Here is a 19,851-nt window from a genome sequence, read left to right on the forward strand (position 1 = left end):
TATTTTTAGTTGGCTTTTTTTTGTTGTTGTTCTAGTAGTTGGGCTTGAACTCAAGACCTGCTCTCTCTCATTTGGCTTTTTCACTCCATAAGCCACAGCTCAGCTTCCACTTCAGGACAGGGCCTGAGCACTGTCCTTGGGCTTTCTCAAGGCTACTGTTCTACCATTGAGCCACAGCACTACTTCCAACTTTTTCTGTGTATGTGGTACCAAGTAATTGAACCCAGGGCTTCGTGCGTGCGTGCTAGGCAAGTACTCTACCAGTACACTAGGTCATGCTCCCAGCCCAGTTTCTGCTTTTTTGATGGTTAATTGGAGATGAAGTCACATGGACTTTTTCGGCCCAGGCTGGCTTCCAACCAGATCCTCAGCTCCCAGCTTCCTGAGTTGCTAAGATTACCAGCATGAGCCATGACATCCAGCTTTATCTGGCTTTGACAACTGTTTTGTCTGAAAGTCATGGAACTTCCGGAATGAGACAAACCTAGTTGTCAATTTGTGTTTTCTGGTTTGCATGGTTAGCCTCACTAACTGTATTCGCCCTTCTCACACTATCTGCTTTGTAAAGTTGTGGAAAAGATTAGATGAAATAGTTATCTGTGGAGATCTTATTTAATCCCTGGCTTATAATAGGGACTCAATAACCAGTGCCATTATTATTGAAACTGCAACAACAGAAATGTTACGCCTAGTATATAATTTATTTACTTTATTCTGCTGACTTAAGACCCTCTGCAATCAAATTGAGTTCATAACACCAGGTTTCGTAGCGATAGGCCATGCGGATTTGGGCCACATTTGTTCTCCGGATGTCGTTGCCAAGTGGGCCTTCCTCGAGGTAGTTGTCACCTAGAAACTTGGCTTTCTCCTGTGAGACAAAAGGAAACAGAGCGATGGATGTCACTGGTAAGCTTGATGCAGGCAATAATTGCAGGTCCCAGGCTGTGTCTACATCTTACTCCTGTAGTGCTAGTTACTCAGGACACTGAGATCTAAGGATTGCCACTTGAAGCCAGCCCAGACAGAAAAGTCTAAAAGACTCTACCTCCAGTTAACGAACAAAAATGTTAGATTGAGCCTCGCAAGTACCAGGGACCTCAGGTGTGACCACTGTGCCTAGCCAATAGGACAGCTTTGCTTGCTTGCTTGCTTGCTTGCTTTCCTCCTTTCTTTTTTTGCCAGTCCTGGGGCTTGAACTCAGGGCCTGAGCATTCTTCTTGGGCTTTCTCAAGGCTAGAGATCTACCACCTGAGCCACAGCACCACTTCCAGCTTTTTCTGTGTATGTGGCACTGAAGAATTGAACCCAGGTCTTCGTACATGCTAGGCAAGCACTCTACCACTAGGCCAAACCCCTGGCCCCAGCTTTTCTATGTCTTTCCCCAACTGATTTTTTTCAGTATTCAAGTCACCAGACCCTGTGTTCAGAGGAGGAACTAGTTAAAGACAGATGTACCTGGTGAGAAATCCCACACTGCAGAACACTGTTTCTTGCTACTTCACACATATCACAGGTGCTTAGCTTGAAGACCTGGGCAGCAATGGCGTATTCTTCCATCAGGGGCTCCTGCAGTGACGGGGGATGAGGTGGAGAACGATTAGTGAAGGAAATGATATGAGAAGAATGAAGTATCTTCATCTGGCTTTCACTTTTCAGGTGGAAAATAAATACTTGCATTGCTCAAGATCTCACCTGTAAGCCTGGCACAGTGGCTCACACCTGTAATCGCAGCTACTCAGGAGGCTGAGATCTGAGGCTGTGAGTTCAGAGACAGCCCGGGCAGGAAAAGTCCAAGAGACTCTTGTTTCCAATTAACCACCAAAAAGCCAGAAATGAAGCTGTGGCTCGTATGGAAGAGTGCCAGCGTTGAGCACAGAAAGCTAAGCAGGAGTTTGTGCTCCTGTTTAAGTCCTGTACCAGCCCTAGATAGACAAGCGCACATACCTTGGTGAAGTGGAATTGCATGGGGTCATCTGTAGACAGGGAGATCATTAGCCCTTTCTGAAGGAAATCTAGAAAGGGATTTTTGGCATATTCCAGGAAAAGGCTGTTGTTACTTAATGGCGACATGGCAATGGGGATCTGGGCTAAGAAAAACAAGTACTGCAACACAGCACTCTGAAAAGACAGAAAAAAAGTTGCTTATAAAAAAAAAGAAGTTCCAGACACTGGTGGCTCATGCCTGTCATCCTAGCTACTCAGGAAGCTGAGATCTGAGGATCAAGGTTCAAAGACAGCCCGGGCACAAAAGGACCTGACACTCTTATCTCCAATGAACCTCTAGAAAAAGGGAAGTGGGGCTTGACTCAAGGGTAGGTAGGGCAGTAGCCTTGAGCTGAAGAGCTCAGGGAGAATGGCCAGGCCGAGTTCAAAGCCCCATAACCCCCCCCACACACACACACACACACAAAGTTCTCCCTCTTACAAGAGACATTTGAAAACATGCTCTGACAAGAAATCTGGCCAAGGCTGCGAGCGTAGCCTAGTGGTAGAGTGCTCACCTAGCAAGCACGAAGCCCTGAGTTCGATTTCTTGGTACCATATACACAGAAAAAGCCAGAAATAGTGCTGTGACTCAATATCAGAGTGCTAGCTTTGAGCAAAAGCACTCAGAGACGGCACCCAGGCCCTGAGTTCAAGCCCCACAACCAACAACAAAAGAAGAGCCTCCAACTCACCTTTTTTAAGTTGAGGCCGTGAGAGATATTATCTGCTATCATGAAAGCTGTCATGAGGTGGGTAAGAGCGCCAGCCTCTCCACAGTGAGGCCGAAACAAGAAGGTATTCATGCCACGTTCCCTGCGGAAATGAACCCACTGTAGGAATTACAGGTACTAGGAAAATCAACAGGAAGGAAGCAGCTATACTGCAAGGACTTGGGGACACACAATTTGAAATCATTGTCATAACTCTGAATAGAAACCTTTCTGTATGTATCAGTACTAGGGCTTGAATTCAGAGCCTCAGACTCTATGCTTGCTTTTTTTTTTTTTTTTGTCTGTCATGAGATTTGAACTCTGGGCTCAAGGTATCACTCTACCACTTGAGCCACAGTGCCACTCTGGTTTCTGGTGATTAATTGGAGATGAGTGTCTCATGGACTTTTAGTGCCAAGGCTGGCTTTGAACCATAATCCCCAGATCTCAGCCTCCTGAGTAGCTAGGGTTATAGGTGTGAGTCACCAGTGCCCAGCTATGCTTTGCCTTCTTGCTCTCAGTTGGCTCTTTCTCACTTGAGCCACATCTCTACTTCTGGCTTTAAATTAAATGGAGATGAGTGTATCAGATTTGTCTACTGGGGCATTATAACCATTAGAATATCATCTATTCCTTACCCAGAGATATGTAGAAAAGTAAAACATAAAACGTTTTATAACAGAGGCCGGGAATTTGGCCTAGTGGTAGAGTTTAACATGCACGAAGATCCGGGTTCAATTCCTCGGTACCACATACATAGAAAAAGCCAGAAGTGGTTCTGTGGCTCTAGTGGTAAAGGTCTAGCCTTGAGGAAAAGTGACAGAGCAGGAGGAGAGAGCCTCACGTCAGCCTCTCCAACCAAGGCCGCTGGCCAGTACTTACTTTCTCAGGCTGTTGAGTATTGTGAGGTTCGCATACATGTAGTAGGCATAGTAAGTGTAGGACGGATTCTTTTCCATTGTCCACTCCTGGGGCTTGGGACTCTTGGAGGAAAACATGTGACCACTGTGTTTGGATTCATCATCCACGCTGTCAAAGCCAGTAATCTGTCAAGACACAGACTTTCAAGCCAGGTATCAGTAGCTCACACCTCTTAATTCTAGCTATCCAGGAGGAAGATATCTGACAGGTTCAAAGCCAGCCTGGGCAGGAAAGCCCAGGAGACTTTAATCTCTGATTGAGCTGCAAAAAGCCAAAGCAGAGCTGTGGCTCATGTGGTAGAGTGCCAGCCTTGTATGAAAAAGTCACCCAGAATGTGAGGCCCTGAGTTCAAGCTCCAGTATTGATGTGTGTGTGTGTGTGCGTGCACACACACACACAACGATAGAAGAAAAAACTTTCAGCTCAAGGTAAGGAAGAGATATAAAGTTAACAGCACCCTGCAGGCCTCTTGTGCAGGGGTCAGGCTTACATGCTTGAGGAAGATGCTGAGCTCTGGGTGGGCCTGAGGGTTGATGGTAGCTTCGAACACCGGCATGAAAATATTCTCCAACATCTTTCCAAAGTGTGGCAGGAAATTCTTCGATCGGAATACATCACTGAAGGCAAGAAGAAGAATTTAAAAATAAAGGGAACCTTTTAGAGTTGATGGCTCCAGGATGAGAGAATTAGAGGACCAAATTGTTATGTACAGGAAAGTGATTTAGAGCTAGGAATTGGTGGCTCATGTCTGAAATCCTAGCTACTCAAGAGACTGAGATCTGAAGATCACAATTTGAAGCCCAGCCTAGCAGAAAAAATCCTTATCTCCAGTGAACCAGCAAAAAGCCAGAAGTAGAGCTGTGATTCAAGTGGTAGAGTGCCAGCCTTGAGCACTTATATGCCAAGTAAGAGTATAAGGCCTCGAGTTCAAATCCAAGGACACGCACACACACACACGCACACACAATGACTTGACTACATCTGCCCTCTGTTCTTCCCAAATGCCCATCAAGAAGGCTGTGGTTATCTAATTCTTTGCTTTGGAAGGTCTGTCTGGAGGCAGCATCCCTGAAGTTGGACAGAATCCACTTCAAGTTTAGGTTGATCAGGGGGACCAGACCAGGTGCTCCCATCAGTCTACAAGCCCTCTATAGCACCTGAACCTCACTGTCAAGTCCAGACAGAATGAGAAGCATGGCAGGTGCATGCTGGGAGGTACAGGGGGGTATGGTGGAAAGGTGGAGGGCAGAGGTGGTTATTGAGGCCTCCCTCATCTGTTGTCATAATGAGCTCCAGCCCTTTGAATAGCAAAGTCACTTTTTTGTTATTGGTTGTGGGATTTGAATTTTGGGTCTGGGCATTGTCCCTGAGCTCTTCAGCTCAAGGCTGCCACCCTACCCTTGAGCCAAGCCCCACTTCCCATTTTCTAGAGGTTTATTGGAGATAAGAGTCTCAGGTCCGTTTGTGACCGGGCTGGCTTTGAACCTTGATCCTCAGATCTCAGCCTCCTGAGTAGCTAGACTTACAGGTATGAGCCACCGCCCAGCTTCACCTTTCTAAGTTATCCAAAGCATTAACCAGTCAGGTGCTAGTGGCTCAGGGGGCTGAGATTTGAGGATCACAGTTCAAAGCCAGTCTAGGGCAGAAAACTGACACTGTTTTCTCCAATTAGCAAGAAGCCAAAGTGGAAGCTTGACTCAAGTGGTAGAGTGCTGGCCTTGAGTGAAAAAGCCAAGTAAGACCAAGAGGGCCTCAGTACTGGCAAAAAAAAAAAAATACAATCACCACACACACACACACACACACACACACCCTCTTAGTAATTGTGTTGTGACTTAGGCACTGTTTTTTACCCTTTTTTTCTCCTTTTGCCAGTCCTGGGGCTTGAACTCAGGGCCTGAGCACTGTCCTTAGGTTTTCCTTGAGGCTGGCACTCTACCACTTGAGCCACAGCACCACTTCTGGCTTTTTCTATGTATATAGTACTGAGGAATGGAACCCAGGTCTTTGTGCATGCTAGGCAAGCACTCTACCACTAGGCCAAACTCTCAGCCTTTTTCTTTTTCTTTTTTTTTCGCACCTTTTTTGAGAATTGATGAAACCAAGTCATGGGGAAGTCACAAGCTGCACAGCTAGGATATGACAGGGCCAGGACTGATGCCCAGCCCATATGGCCCACAGTCTGAGTTCCTAGGTATGGCAGCCACTTACCACCTGTTCCTTCCACAGGAAGTATACCTCAGCCAAAAATTGCTTTGGAGCCTAAGAGTACAATAAAAATCTTACATCACCATAGAGCTTGCCATGCACACCTGGTAGGTTGCCAAATAATGTACACACATGGTGGCTCATACCTTTAATCCTAGCTACTCAAGAGGCTGAGATCTGAGGATCAAATCCAGCCCAGGCACAAAAGTCCATGAGACTCTTATCTCCAATAAAACATCAGAAACCAGGAAGTGGTACTGTGTTTCAATGTGGTAGAGCGCTAGCCTTGAGCTGAAGAGCTCAAGCCCAAGCTGAGTTCAAGCCCCAGGACCGACAAAAAATGTTAGATAAAAGATCCAGGATGCCACCCTGTGTCAGTAAGTGATGACACAGGTATAGAAGAGGGTAGGGTTGTTAAATGACTCATTTCATTGAGTAAGACAGCCAGCAGCCTGTGGGGATGGTTCTGAGAAGAGAAAGCTGGGGATGGCAGTGCATACCTGTAAACCTGGCACTTGGGACTTGAATGGGACCACAAGTTCTAGACCCCGTCTCAACAGCCAGACAGAGGAGAGATCCATCCTATGTCAGCACAAATGAACCTGGGAAAGAATGAATCTTGCAAAAGACCAAGATATGTGTGCTAAAATGTACGTAGTTGTTATTTAGATTCTGGCCGGAAAAAGGAATTGAGATCATCTTTCCCCTGCCTTGCAGAGAGCACTGTACCTTGCCGAGCAAATCCAAGCACCCTGGACCTACTACTGATTTCTGTCCCAGTGGAATGCGCAGTGTGCTTGTGTGTGTGTGTGTGTGTGTGTGTGTGTGTGTGTGTGCATGTAGGCACACATGCCAATATTGGGACTTGAACTCAGAGCCTTCTTTTTTTTTTTTTTTTGTTTGCCAGTCCTGGGCTTGAGCTCAGGGCCTGAGCACTGTCCTTGGACTTTCTCAAGGCCAGAGCTCTACCACTTGAGCCTCCGCACCACTTCCAGCTTTTTGCTATGTGTGTGGAGTACCGAGGAATCGAACCCGAGTCTTCGTGCATGCTAGGCAAGCACTTTAAACCACTAGGCCAAACTCCCGGCCCCCGAACTCAGAGCCTTCTATTCTCCCTTTGTTTGTTTGTTTTTTCCATTTAAGGTTGGCTCTACCACTTGAGCCACACCCCGATTTCAGCATTTTGCTGGTTCCTAGTTTTCGTCGCTGGGCTGGCTTTCAAACCATGATGCTCAGATCTCAGCCCTCTGAGTAGCAGGGATTCCAGGCATGAGTCACTGGCTGCACACTTGCTTTTGGTGTGAGGGGAGGGCAGGCACGTACTAGATCCTGGGGACCTGGATCATCCACGTCATGTTGGGGCAGTGGATGCGGTTGCAGACAAACCAGGAGGCGAGTTTGTGCCACTCGTCAGGACTGCGGCCATAGATGGACAGGCGAGGCTCTGCATGCTGGTATTTGGCCTCCACCAGGTCTGTGCCAACTTCCTGAAACAAGGGGAGGGGAGAGGGGAAGGAAGGAGAGGTACAAAGCTGGGAATTCCTGCCAGTTCCTCTGGCGGGCAGGCCTGTGGGGCCTAGACAGAGCAGATAGGATATCAACACAGCAAATGTGGAAGAGGGGATGGAAAAGCATGGAAGGTTAAGGATTAGAGATTAAAGCCACTGCCTCCCTGCCTCCTCTAGAACCCTGCCAGGTTCCCACCTTGATGATAGTGGCAAAGTATTCCCCATTGATGTAGTTATCCGTCTTTAAGTAGAGGTCCCGCAGCTCGCTGGCACCCACGGGGTTGTACTTGTCATTGAACTTGTCGAAACGCTGGAATGTCTGGCGTCCCTGCGTCAAGAAACAGCAGCAGGCGCTGGGTTAGTGGCAGAGCCAGGGCAGGGATTGGAGTGGCTAAGTGGAACAGGGTACTGGGCACAGGGAAGAGACTGGACTGTGCAGTCGACTGGGCACTATCAGTAGGGTGTGAACCTCAGAGTCAGCTGAGGGGCTTTCAGCCAGCCAACATGGATAAAGCAGGGCGATGGTAAGGGAAGCTGTAGGGTTCTGTATGGGAGAGCTGAATGAACATCTTTTCAACCTACAGCATGAACATCCAGAGAATCAACAGTCAGGTCATATGGGTGCATATTTAATTTAGCAAAAAGCTCTTTTAAGGTCAGCTTCTTCTCTTTGGTGCTGTAGACCACTCTGTCCGCATCAACCTGGTAAGATTTCTTAATAAAGCGCAGGAGATGTTTTTGGTTCATGCAGGCTGCGGCGTGGATGTGCGTGTCTACCTGTGGGCCCAGAGAAAAACCAGCAGTGAGCTCTGACACTTGCAGGGCCACTTAGGCAGGAGAAGGGAGTAAGTCACAAGGGTGGGGAATCAGGGCAGGTGGCTCACGCCTGTAATCCTGGCTACTTAGCAGGCTGAACTCTGAGGATCATGGCCTGAAGCCAGCCTGAGCAGAAAAGTCCATGAGACTCACCTTCAGTTAACCGGAAGTGAAGCTATGGCTCAATGGTAGAGCATTAGTCTTGAGTGAAAAAGCTAAGTCCCTGAGTTCAAGCCCCAGGACCAGCCAGAAGAAGGAGGAGGAGGAAGAGGAGGTGGGGAAGGAGGGGAAGGAGGATGGAAAGGAGAGGAAGAAGAAGATGCTGCCGCCTTGATTACATGTGATACTGCTTGCTTTTCCCTACCCCTTGAGCCAAGCCCCACTTCCTGTTTTCTAGTGATTAATTGGAGATAAGAGTCTCATGTTCTTTAGTGCCCTGGCTGGCTTTGAACCTTGATCCTCAGATCGCAACCTCCTGAGTAGCTAGGATTATACATGTGAGCCACCGTGCCCAGCTAGATAACTTCTTTTTCTTTTTGTGTCCATACTAGGGCCACAAGTTTTCCTTAAGCTTTTTTGGCTATCACTTGAGCCACACCCACCTTTCTAGCTTTTTGGTGATTCCTGGGCGGTAAGAGCCTCTGGACTTTTTGCTTTGGCTAGCTTGGAACCACGATCCTCAGATCTCAGCCTCCTGAGTAACTAGGATCACAGGTGTGGGTGCCTTACAAATTTATTTTTTTTAATCTTTTAGACATCATCCATCTGCTTTCAACACCTGGAGGAGTTTTAGATCAACGAGAGAGCCATGGTGCTGTTCTTCATAAGGCCTCCCGGCTCTGAGGGGCCCAGTTACCTTCCTGCAGTTGTAGAAGTCGCGGTGGGGATTGTTCTTTAGCTCCTTCAGCTCATCCATCTCGTTAAGCATCTCATGAACCTGGAACTTGGACGAGAGGAACTTCAGGCGCCGGTGGGTGTAGGTCTTACTATAAAATAAAATTACATAATAACCAAAAGACAACAACAAAAAAATGCAGAAAACAGTCTCAGCCTCAAAGTCATCAGGGCTCAGATCACCCACAAGAAGCAGTTACAAGGTCAGATCGTCAAGTTCCTTAACAAGCTGGCTACTGAGCTTTACTATTATTATCATTATGATTATTATAAAGCTGGATGGAATTTGAGGGAGGATTTTGGAGGCATTTTATTTGGGGGCCTGTACTGGGACTTGAACTCAGGGACTCATGCTCTTACTTGGCTTTTTCACTCAAGGGTACAGCTCTACCAGCTGTACTCTACTCCACTCTATTCTTATGGCAGTTTATTGGAGATAAGAGTCTCACAGACTTTTCTACCCTGGCTGACTTTCAAGCAAGATCCTCAGATTTCAGCCTCCTGAGTAGCTATGATTACAGGCGTGAGCACCAGAGCCCAGCACTCAGACATTCTAAAATTCAGTGAACATTGTGTATTAACAGGTCTGGCTTGATAGCAGACTGGAACTCAGATCCTGGTTCAGCCAGCTGTGTCAGGTGTGACTTACAGTACAAGCACCTATCTGTACAACCCTTCCACATGACCTATGTCCACCTTCTTGTATCGCACAAAGCAACTCCCTTCCCCTCTGAGCACTCTGTACTCCACACAGAGCGGTTGGCCTATCAATGGAAATACAAAGTATACTCTCCTTACAGGGGTTAATTTTTATTTTGAGGACGTTTGCCAGATATGTGTTACTGAGGAATCAAACCCGAGTCTTCATGCATACTCGGCAGGCTCTCTACCACTAGGCCGAACTCCCGGCCCATGAATATTGCAATCTTAAAAATCCCTCATAGAGCCATGGTGAGGAGAAATAGTCTATTGGAAGGGTTTGGACAAGGTGAGCACTGAATTTGTATTTATTCCTCCAGCATAAGGCTCACCAGTACTTACACTGGTCCTTGGGCAATTAAGGCAAGCAGGAAGTTCATATCATCCAAGAATTCATCCAGGTTGGGGTACGGGTGTGGCATAGGCTGGTCCTTGCTGGCTGCTTCTTCGTTGGGATAGATGTACACTACCCCGTCCTTCATTTGAAGATGACTGCCCAGGTTGGCCGGAAGGTCATCCGTACGAAAAGGGTCTTCCCCTTTCTTTGGGGGAGGGGTGAAGACTAAAACACAATCATAAGTCAGCCGTGTGGAGTAATGCTCACAGAGAAACCACAAAACATGAACTGCTGGCCGACACCCTAATTCACCACCCTAGACTCTATACATGGTAATTATCCTACTTAATTTAGTGGGCTTTCACATTAATTTTTCCACCAGCCTTGAGCAGAGAAAGCTAAGGGACAGCACCAGGTCCTGAGCTCAAGTCCCCTGATTGGTGTGGGCACATACACACACACACACACACGTGTTAGATGTCTCCTTAAACCAAGATATTTTTTGTTTTTGTTGTGTTTTTTGGTCGGTCATGGGGCTTGGACTCTGGGCCTGGACACTGTCCCTGAGCTCTTCAGTTCATGGCTACCCCCTACCCCTTGAGCCACAGCGTCACTTATGGTTTTCTAGTGGTTAATTTGAGATAAGAATCTAACGCTTCTTTGTGCCAGGCTGGCTTTGAACCCCAATCCTCAGATTTTAGTCTCCTGAGAAGCTAGCATTACAGGCATGGGCTACTGCATCTGGCTTTAAACCAAGATATTTTAGTAGTTTATTTGGATAGACTTTTTTTTTTGCCGGTCCTGGGACTTGAACTCAGAGCCTGAGCACTGTCCTTGGACTTTACTCAAGGTTAGAGCTCTACCACTTGAACCACAGCACCATTTCCAGCTTTTTTCTATGTATGTGGTACTGAGGAATTGAACCTGGGTCTTCATGCATGATAGGCAAGCACTCTACCGCTAGGCCGAACTCCCAGCCCTAAATAGACATTTTATGTGTTTGTATGTGTCAGTATTAAGGATTAAACTCAAAGCCTCATGCTCTGACTTGTCTTTTATTCTTTTTTTTTCTTTGCCAGTCCTGGGGCTTGAACTCAGGGCCTGGTCATTGTCCTTGAGCTTTCTCAAGGCCAGCACTCTACCACTTGAGCCACAGCACCACTTGTAGTTTTTTTTATTTTTATTTTTTTCCTGTGCATGTGGTACCAAGGCATCAAACCCAGCTTTATGCATGCTAGGCAAAGCATTCTACCACTAGGTCACACTCCAGGCCCCCATGACTTGTCTTTTTCATTGAGACTGCTGCTCTACCACTTGAGCAATGCCTCTACTTCCACCTTTTTGATAGTTAATTGGGGATAAGAGTCTCTTGGATTTGTCTGCCCAGACTGGCTTTGAGCTGAGATCCTCCAATCCTCCTAAGTAGCTGGGATAACAGGTGTGAGCTACAGGCACCTATCTGTAAAACCCTTCTCCATGAACTGTGTCTACCTTCTTGTAGACACAAAGCAACTCCATTCCCCTCTGAGCACTCTGTACTCCACACAGAGCGGTTGGCCTATCAATGGAAATACAAAGTATACCCTCTTTACAGGGGTTAATTCTTACTTTGAGGATGTTTGCCAGGTATGTAATTTCTACCTAAGGATTTTCAAAAGGATTAAGTGTGTTAGTGTTTGCTTCCTTCCCCTGTTGACAGCTTCAGCTTTGAAGGCCAGAAACACATTCTGCAGTGTCAGCCTTTTACTGTCAGCAGATATGCTCGCTCACACCGCTTTCTCCCGGTCCCAAGGAAAACATCAGAAAGTCACCTCGCCAGGGAAGGGCCCAGGCTCATGCCTGTAACTAACTGGGGCTGAGATCTGAGGGTCTCATTTCAAAGCCAGTTGAGGAAAACAAATTGATGGGACTCTTAGCACCAGTGAATCAACAACAAGAACAAAACTGACGAAGACCTTAATGCATGGTTCTAGAAGCCTATTTGATTTATTTAATGTGGGTTGGGTTGGTACTAGGGCTTGAAAGAGGGGTCTAGGCTCTGTCCCTTGGCTTTTTCACTCAAGATTGGTGTTCTAACACATAAGCCACAGCTCTATTTCAGCTTTATGGTGCTTGATAGAAGATGAATTCTCTCTCTCTCCCTCCCTCCCTCCCTCACACCCTCTCTGTGTCACTCTCTCTCTCTCCCTCCCTCCCTTCTTCCCTCCCCAGTCCACAGGGCTTGAACTCACAGCCTGGGCAGTGTCCTTAGATACTTTTTGTACAAGGCTAACAATCTGACACTTGAGCCACAGCACCAATTCTGGCCTTTTTTGTGTATGTGGTACTGAGGAATTGAACCCAAGGCTTCGTGCATGCTAGGCAAGCCCTCTACCACTAGCCATACTTCTGGTCCAATGGACTTTGCTACCTGGGCTGGCTTTGACCCTAAGATCTCAGCCTCCTGAGCAGCTAAGATAATACAAATGAGTTTCCATGGCCAGGCTTGGGTAACTTATTTAAAATTCAGTCCTAGGCACTTAGCCCAGGTAAGTCCAGAGAGCAGGTTACCTGGGTAGAAGCTCTCGAGGGCCACCCAGTCCTCGCTGTCAATGTTCCGCAAGTACTTAGATGGGGTCTTCGGAAACCTCTGTGACGACTTGCGCATGTATTTCTCCCGGATACACAACGCTCGATACAAACCCTGACACACCACCTCAAAATCTTCCACCGTGACCTGCCAAGGAGACACCATAGGGTCACAGCAGCCCCTGGTGAGAAGGCACATGCTTTTTCTTTTTGCCACTGCTGGGGTTTGATCTCAGGGTCTTTTTCTCACTTGGATTGCTTTCTTGCTTTCTTGCTCAGTGGGTATTCAGCTTTTTTGCTGATTGGACTGGGCTGGCTTTAGATTGAGATCCTCGATCTCAGCCTCTGATCAAGCATCTAGGATTCCAGATGAGGCAACAGTGAACTCTTGACTTCTCCAAAGTCCCACAGACTTATTATGGTTTCCTATTTTTATTCTAGTTGTGGAATATTTAAAACCCTGTCATTTGCAGACCACCCGTGTTCCCATAAAGTGAAACAAGAGCTGCTCTGATACTTTGAAGTCTGTTAGGACTTAGCTTGAATGGTCAGTTACATGAGAAGGGGGCTCAGAGCTGGTCATGAGAGCTATATTCGGAGCAGGGACTGGTGGCTAAACGGCAGTTTCACCAAGGCAGTGCTGATGTTGCAAGTCTGCAGGGCAGAGATTTATTTATTGGCCATCTGTTTGGAAGTGTGTGAGTGGGTCCAGCTCCAATGGCGCCTGCTCCAAGCAATCATTTACTGCATGAGTACCTGGCCTGCTGTGAAATCCTAGCATTCATTTGGGCAAAAACAAAACAAAAAGCCTCTGTTAATAGCCTCTCATCTTCTTTTTCTTCCTCTTCCTCTATCTACTCCTTCCTGCATGGCTTTCCCCCGAAGGCTATGGCATTCTACCCTTTAAGCCACAGCTCCACTTCTTGCTTTTTGCTGGTTAACTAGAGATATAGATCTCTTAGATTTGTCTGCCAGGACTGGCTTTGAACTTCAACCCTCAGATCTCCTGAGTAGCTAGGATTACAGGTATGAGCTGTCAGTATCTGGCTTCCTTTTAGCTCTCCTCTGTTTCTGCTTCTCTTTTAATTGAAGTAGGTTCCCTGAAGCCTTTTCTTCCTCCTCTCGGCTTCCATTGGAGTCACCTTTGCTGAGAAACCTTGGGCCTCTCAGTCTTAGATCAGCAAGACTGGCCCAGGCCTGGGCACCAGCAATGCAGGAATGCATGCCATTCCAGGCCACTATTGGAAGGGAGGAGGTGGGAAGCTATGTGGGAATGGGATTGTGCAGTCCTGCTGTGTCTGGTCAGAGGCTCACCCCCGAGGCGTAGTCCCCCGTGATCTGCACCCTCTGGAAGTCCGGTACATCCTGGTAAGTGGGAGAGGAGGAAAGGAAGTCCTCGATGTGGGCCAGCTTGGTGGAAGATGTTTCACTGTGTGGAATCGACAGGCTCACTGTCTTCTTCCCTTGGAAACGTTTTTTTCTGAATTGGAAATTGAAAAGAAGGGGGGGGGGAAGAACCCGACTCAGCTTTGCTGTCTTCATCAGGAGGGATAAATGGGGGAGGCGGGAGGTGGGAGAGCCAGCCAGGACAGCCTGCACCCCTAAGGCTGGGATGCCACGCTCCCGCCCCCAGGCCTCCATCACCTTCCATGGACCTAACAGTCCATCGAGGCTAGGCTCTCAGGCTCCTGTTCCCAGGGCTATCACGAGTACAGCAAGTGTGGGTCTAGCAGCAGCAGTCCACTTGGTAGCTGGAGCCTCCAGTGGGTCAGGAGGTGAAGCCCCAAGGGTCCCACTGCTCTTCTGTATCCACTGTGTCCAGGTGTGATGCCCACGGAGGGAGGCCGAGTCCTACCTGCCCGACGCTTTCCTGCCTGGGGCCCTAACCACCTCCCTCCAGCCCTCCCTCCCTTCCCCACCCACTCTCCACCCTCCCTCCCTCACCCACCTCTTGCCCTCCATGGAGACCGACAGCATCTCCATGTGGAACATGTGTTCTTGCATCTCCCGGAGAGAGATCGGACAGATCTCGTCCACATCGAAGGGGGAGAGCTCGTGCCGGTCTCCCTCATCCTTCACCTCCGAGGCGAAGACCTTCTCAGCAAAGCTGCGCATGGCTTCGTCGATTTCTGCAAGAGGTGGTCACACAGTGGTGTTCGTGCCACCGTTTTGTGCTGGGACTGGACTCAGGTGCTGGGACTGAACTCAGGGGTTTGGCTTTTTCACCTCAAGGCTGGTGCTCTACTACTTGAGCCCCACCTCTAAGTCTCCCACTTTTCTGCCCAGGCTGGCCTCCTGGGTAACTAGAATGCCAGGCGGGGTCCACCAGTGCCCAGAAGTTCTGATCTCACCTGTAAAGCACTCACACTTGCTGTCAGGACACGAAGGGTAATAATGGATATATGTAGAAAGGCTTTGAGGCAAAGGAAACGCCAGGTTACATTGACAGATACTATTGGTAGCAGTGGAATTTGGGGTTAGTTTTGAGCCATTAAGAAAGGGATAGCTGATGTGACTTAGCATGGGAAAAAGTACATTAGTGACCAATTCTGATTAACCACAGGCTAACTGGGAGTGTTATCCACCCTGGCCAGCAGGTGAGATGGCTTTAACGTCCTGCCTAGGCCAGCTGAGTGCAGAGAGCCACCTGGGACTCACCGTGCATGCTCACCACATTCTGTGCAAACACTTCCTGAAACTGGGAGGTGTCTTAGGATGTAGTCAGTAACTCATTAGCAAGCAGCAGGGTCCATGAAGAAACAGACAGCTGATGGTCAAAAAGGTCTCTCCTCTCTGCCAACCCCTCCCCGAAATAGTGTCTTCCTCCTAAGCATCCAAACTTGCTCATTGAGGGTATGTGGCATGCTGTTAGCAAAGGCTTTGTACACAGAGGAGAGCACACGGAAAGAGGCCAGCTGGTCACGATGATGCGAATGAGGCTAACGATGGCTCAGAATCTTCATCTGGAGGTGGGATGGGGAATTTGGCCTAGTGGTAGAATGCTTGCCTAGCATGCACACAGACCTGGGTTCAATTCCTCAGTACCACACACACAGAAAAAGCTGGAAGTGATGCTGTGGCTCAAGTGGTAGAGTGCTAACCTTGAAAAAGCCCGAGGTCAGTACTCAGGCCCTGACTGGCAAAAAAAAAAAAAAAGAATCTTCATCTGGACCTGAATGCTGCAGCAAACCAGGTCCTGAAACAACCCCTATCAGCTTGCATGTTCTAGAGCACGTATGTCTATTTGTTTCCTATTGGCATACAGCATTGTTGTTTTACAGGAAGATCTTGTCTTGAAACTACTCTAAGCAGCTGAAAAGTAGACATTGTGTTCTCAGTAGTTGGTTCAGGAAAAATTATATGGTTGATAATTCTTTCCAGTGAATCAAGCAGTTATTTTGACCTCATGCAACCACATCTGAAACCAAACCCCTCATTCAAGAGCTCAGCCTTTCAAAAATACTTCTGGGAACAGTGATAGTTATGGAGGGCCAATGAGGCTAATTTTTTTTTTTTTTTTGCCAGTCCTGGGCTTGAGCTCAGGGCCTGAGCACTGTCCTTGGACTTTCTCAAGGCTACAGCTCTACCACTTGAGCCTCAGCACCACTTCCGGCTTTTTTCTATGTATGTGGTACCAAGGAATCGAACCCGGGTCTTCATGCATGCTAGGCAAGCACTGTACCACTAGGCCAAACTCCCAGCCCGAGGCTAATGTTTTAAAGGATGAGTCGATACAGTTAAGTCACAGCCTGAGTTCAGGCTGTCCCATAGGTTCACACTCTTTTTTTTTGAGGGGCAGGTGTCATGGGGCTTGAACTCAGCCTAGGCGTTGTCCCTGAGCTCTTCAGCTCTAGGCTACCATCCTACCCTTGAGCCAGGCTCCATTTCCCATTTTCTAGAGTTTAATTGGAGATAAGCATCTCAGGTCCTTTTGTGTCCAGTCTGTCTTTGAATCTTGATTCTCAGATCTCAGCCTCCAGAGTAGATAAGATTACAGGAGGGAGCCACCATGCCTGGCCATTTATTTATTTATTTTTAAGATAATGGGATGTTTGTGTAGCAAAATTTTGAGGCTAAATATCTGTATTTGGATAAAGACTGGACGGGAAGGAGAGGGATGAGGAAGCAGTACTCTGGATTGGAGATGGGAGAAGATGTCTGTGACAAGACTGTCTCAACCACAGGGCACCCGGGCGCCGCCATTGTGGGGAGTGTTAGGCCAAAGCTGGGAAGCTGTTAAGAAGATTCCACAGGACAGACTTGAAAAAGCTGTATATTACCACTCAGAAACTGGGGGTGATTACCAGGAAGTGGAATTCGAAGGCCCTCAAGAGAGTGGTCATGACCTCCTCCAACCACCCCCTCCAGAAAAGCATGTGTATTTCTCACAGTGTGTACGTGTGCACAGACAAGACCTCCTCGGAGTTCTAGACATGGCTTATCTCAGAGTAAACGGGTGCAGACCCACCGCCATGGGAGCAGACAATGAAGTGAGAGCAAAATCGAAAGCTAGGTTTTTTTTTGGGGGGGGGGGTCACAGGGCTTGAACTGGGCCTGGGCACTGTCCCTGAGCTCTTCATCTCAAGGCTACCACCCTACCCTTGAGCCAAGCCCCACTTCCCATTTTCTAGAGGTTAATTGGAGTCTCAGGTCCTTTTGTGCCGGGGCTGACTTTGAACCTTGATCCTCAGATCTCAGCCAGATGGGTAGTTAGGATTACAGGCGTGAGCCACTGTGCTGGCTTAAAACAAGTTTTGATTGTAACTGCTCACAACAATTGACAACAGAATAATTTTTTTCCTAATAGACTTGTGGATTATTTAAGACTACATTCAATAAACTCCGCTTAGCAAATCAGTAGTGTTTATTTTCAAAGTGTCTTATAAGTGTCCTATGAGAACTCTTCAAAACATAGTGGGTATTTTGTATTGTTTTAATTTTTGTGGATTTTCCAATCCAGGAAAACTGTGAATTTTTTTTTATAGTTCTTATTAACTTTCATTGACTCTTTTGTGTGTGTCGGTTGTGGGGCTTGAACTCTGGGCCTAGGCACTGTCCTTGAGCTCTTCAGCTCAAGGCTACCACCCTACCCCTTAAGCCACAGCGCTACTTCCAGTTTTCTAGTGGTTAATTGGAGATAAGAGTCTCATCAACTTTAGTGCCCAGGCTAGCTTTGAACTGTGATCCTCAGATCACATGAACCACTGCACCTGGCCAACTTTTTTTTTTTTTGGTAAGTCAATATTGGGGTAGGAACTCAGTGCCTCATGCTTTTGGCTTGGCTTTTTTAGCTCCAGGCTGGAACTCAACAATTTGACAAGATTAATTGGAGATAAGTGTCTTAGATTTGTTTGCTCAAGCTAGGTTCCAAGGGTAAGCCTCAGATTTCAGCCTCCAGAGTATCTGGGATTACAAACCTGTGTCATAGGTAGCAGGCTTAATCTGTATTGTTTGAATGGTGTAATTTAATAAACACTTATGAGAAATAACCATGCTTCTGAATTAAGATAGAGTATCACTTCTTTCATTGATATTCTGGCAAATGACAGGAAAAAAAAACAGTCTAAGATACTCACGTTTTCCTTCCGCTGTATGAAGTAAAATAAAACAAGGTACAATATATGAACAGTTGTCAGAAGTCATAATGGCTTTTTGCCAGAGCTTTGGAATAAAAACATATAGACTACACACAAGAAAGAGGACATAGTTACAGAACAGTAACTTTACAGTTTGCTGCTGTCAGAACACACTGGAATACATCTATGTCTATCTACCTAACACCTAGTAATGTATCTGTAATCTATCTAACTTATTGTTGCTAGCACTGAGGCTTGAACTCAGGGCCTTGAGGTCCCACTTAGTTTTTCAGTCAAGGCTAGCATTCTACCACTTAAGCCACCAGCTTTTTGGTGGTTAATTGAGATAAGAGTTTCACAGACTTTTTTGTCCAGGTTGGCTTCAAACCCCAGTCTTCAGATCTTGATCTCTTGATTGGCTAGGATTACAGGGGCCAGCCATCCAAACTCAGCTTCTATTCTGTTTTGTTCCTGTTTCTGTTTTTGTGGGTTTTTTTTTTCTTTTTTACTGGTCCTGGGGCTTGAACTCTGTGCATGGGCATTGTACCTGAGCCCCTTTTTGCTCAAGGTTAGTGCTCTATCACTTGAGCCACACAATGCCTTTGCCAGCTTTTCTGTGATTAATTGGAGATAAGAGTCTCATGGACTTTTCTTGTCCTGGCTGGCTTTGAACCATGATCTTCAGATCTCAGCCTCCGGAGTAGCTAGGACTATCGTTGTGAGCCACCAGCACCTGGATGTTTTGGTATCTTGATTGTGTTGTGAGGCTATGAACTCCAAAGCTCAGGCTTGCTCTACTACTTGAGTCATGGCCCCAATTCCATTTTCCAATTTTTCTAAAGGAATTTATTACTTTGATTTTCAGTGTTATTTTTCTTTTATTTTACATGAAACATACATGCATTGCTTTTTATAGTGACTTCTGACTCACTGTTATCTTTTAATTACTGTGTAACCAACCCAGGATTATAAATCCACCAGAATGCACAGAACCTATGTTCATGGACTGTTCAGCTAGAAACATTGCATATGGCTTTTCTCAGCCATATACAGCCCAGATTTTGCTTAACCTAGCAGAACAGACCTTAACCAACTCATAGCATCCTAAGGGAAATGACTCTCCTCCCCCAAGCTGAAAGCAAACAATCAAAGACTCAAGCTATCTTGCCTCTTTCTGAACTGTGTTATTCAAGTTCTTATGGACCCTAAATAAAGAATTCCCAAAGCTGAGATGCTAGTTAAGAACTGGAGCTCTCCAAGCATTTCTGCACACCTACCTGGCAGTTTGAACAGAGGCATTGTTGCTAAGGCTCCTTGGTTCTAGGAGAGCACGACACACACAGAGAGATAGAGAAAGAAACAGTGGGGATGGCTGACGCTGAAAAATCCTGACACTCATTTTATCATTTTGCTTTGCCCCCAGTAATTTGACCCTTCTCTGCTAAAAGAAGAGGGATGAGCCTGAGCTCTATTTATAACTTTAGGCAACTGACAGATGAAAACAGGTGAAGTGTACTGTCTTTATTCTGGGATTTCAGAAACAGCATTGTGTAAATGGGACTGCATTTCCACTCCCTCTGTGTCTCTGGATCTCATCAAGTGCTATGTGTGTACATGTACATGTGTGT

The 19,851-nt window shown here is 46.8% G+C and overlaps 1 protein-coding gene across 2 annotated transcripts; it reads right to left on the minus strand.

Moving 5' to 3' along the window:
• Positions 1–709: 709 nt before the first annotated feature.
• Positions 710–19,537, minus strand: Ampd1 (adenosine monophosphate deaminase 1). 2 transcript variants are annotated; one of them, XM_090333651.1, is made up of 16 exons: positions 19,501–19,537; positions 18,224–18,235; positions 14,596–14,776; positions 13,962–14,127; positions 12,630–12,795; positions 10,085–10,304; positions 9,006–9,135; positions 7,916–8,110; positions 7,530–7,661; positions 7,149–7,312; positions 4,108–4,234; positions 3,579–3,742; positions 2,679–2,799; positions 1,945–2,118; positions 1,456–1,566; positions 710–868 (listed from the first exon to the last, which is right to left on the minus strand). In XM_090333651.1, exons 1-16 carry the CDS (start codon positions 19,520–19,522, stop codon positions 710–712), a joined length of 2,244 nt encoding a protein of 747 aa, XP_090189777.1. In that variant the 5' UTR covers positions 19,523–19,537. The 2 variants fall into 2 exon arrangements, with proteins under 2 accessions (XP_090189777.1, XP_090189778.1); XM_090333652.1 differs by lacking the exon at positions 18,224–18,235 and having other exon boundaries at positions 19,501–19,522.
• Between the last annotated feature and the right edge of the window lie 314 nt (positions 19,538–19,851).

This window comes from Megascapheus bottae, chromosome 6 (genome assembly GCF_031878675.1).
Source record: "Megascapheus bottae isolate mThoBot1 chromosome 6, mThoBot2.hap1, whole genome shotgun sequence".
Taxonomy (NCBI): Eukaryota; Metazoa; Chordata; class Mammalia; order Rodentia; family Geomyidae; genus Megascapheus; species Megascapheus bottae.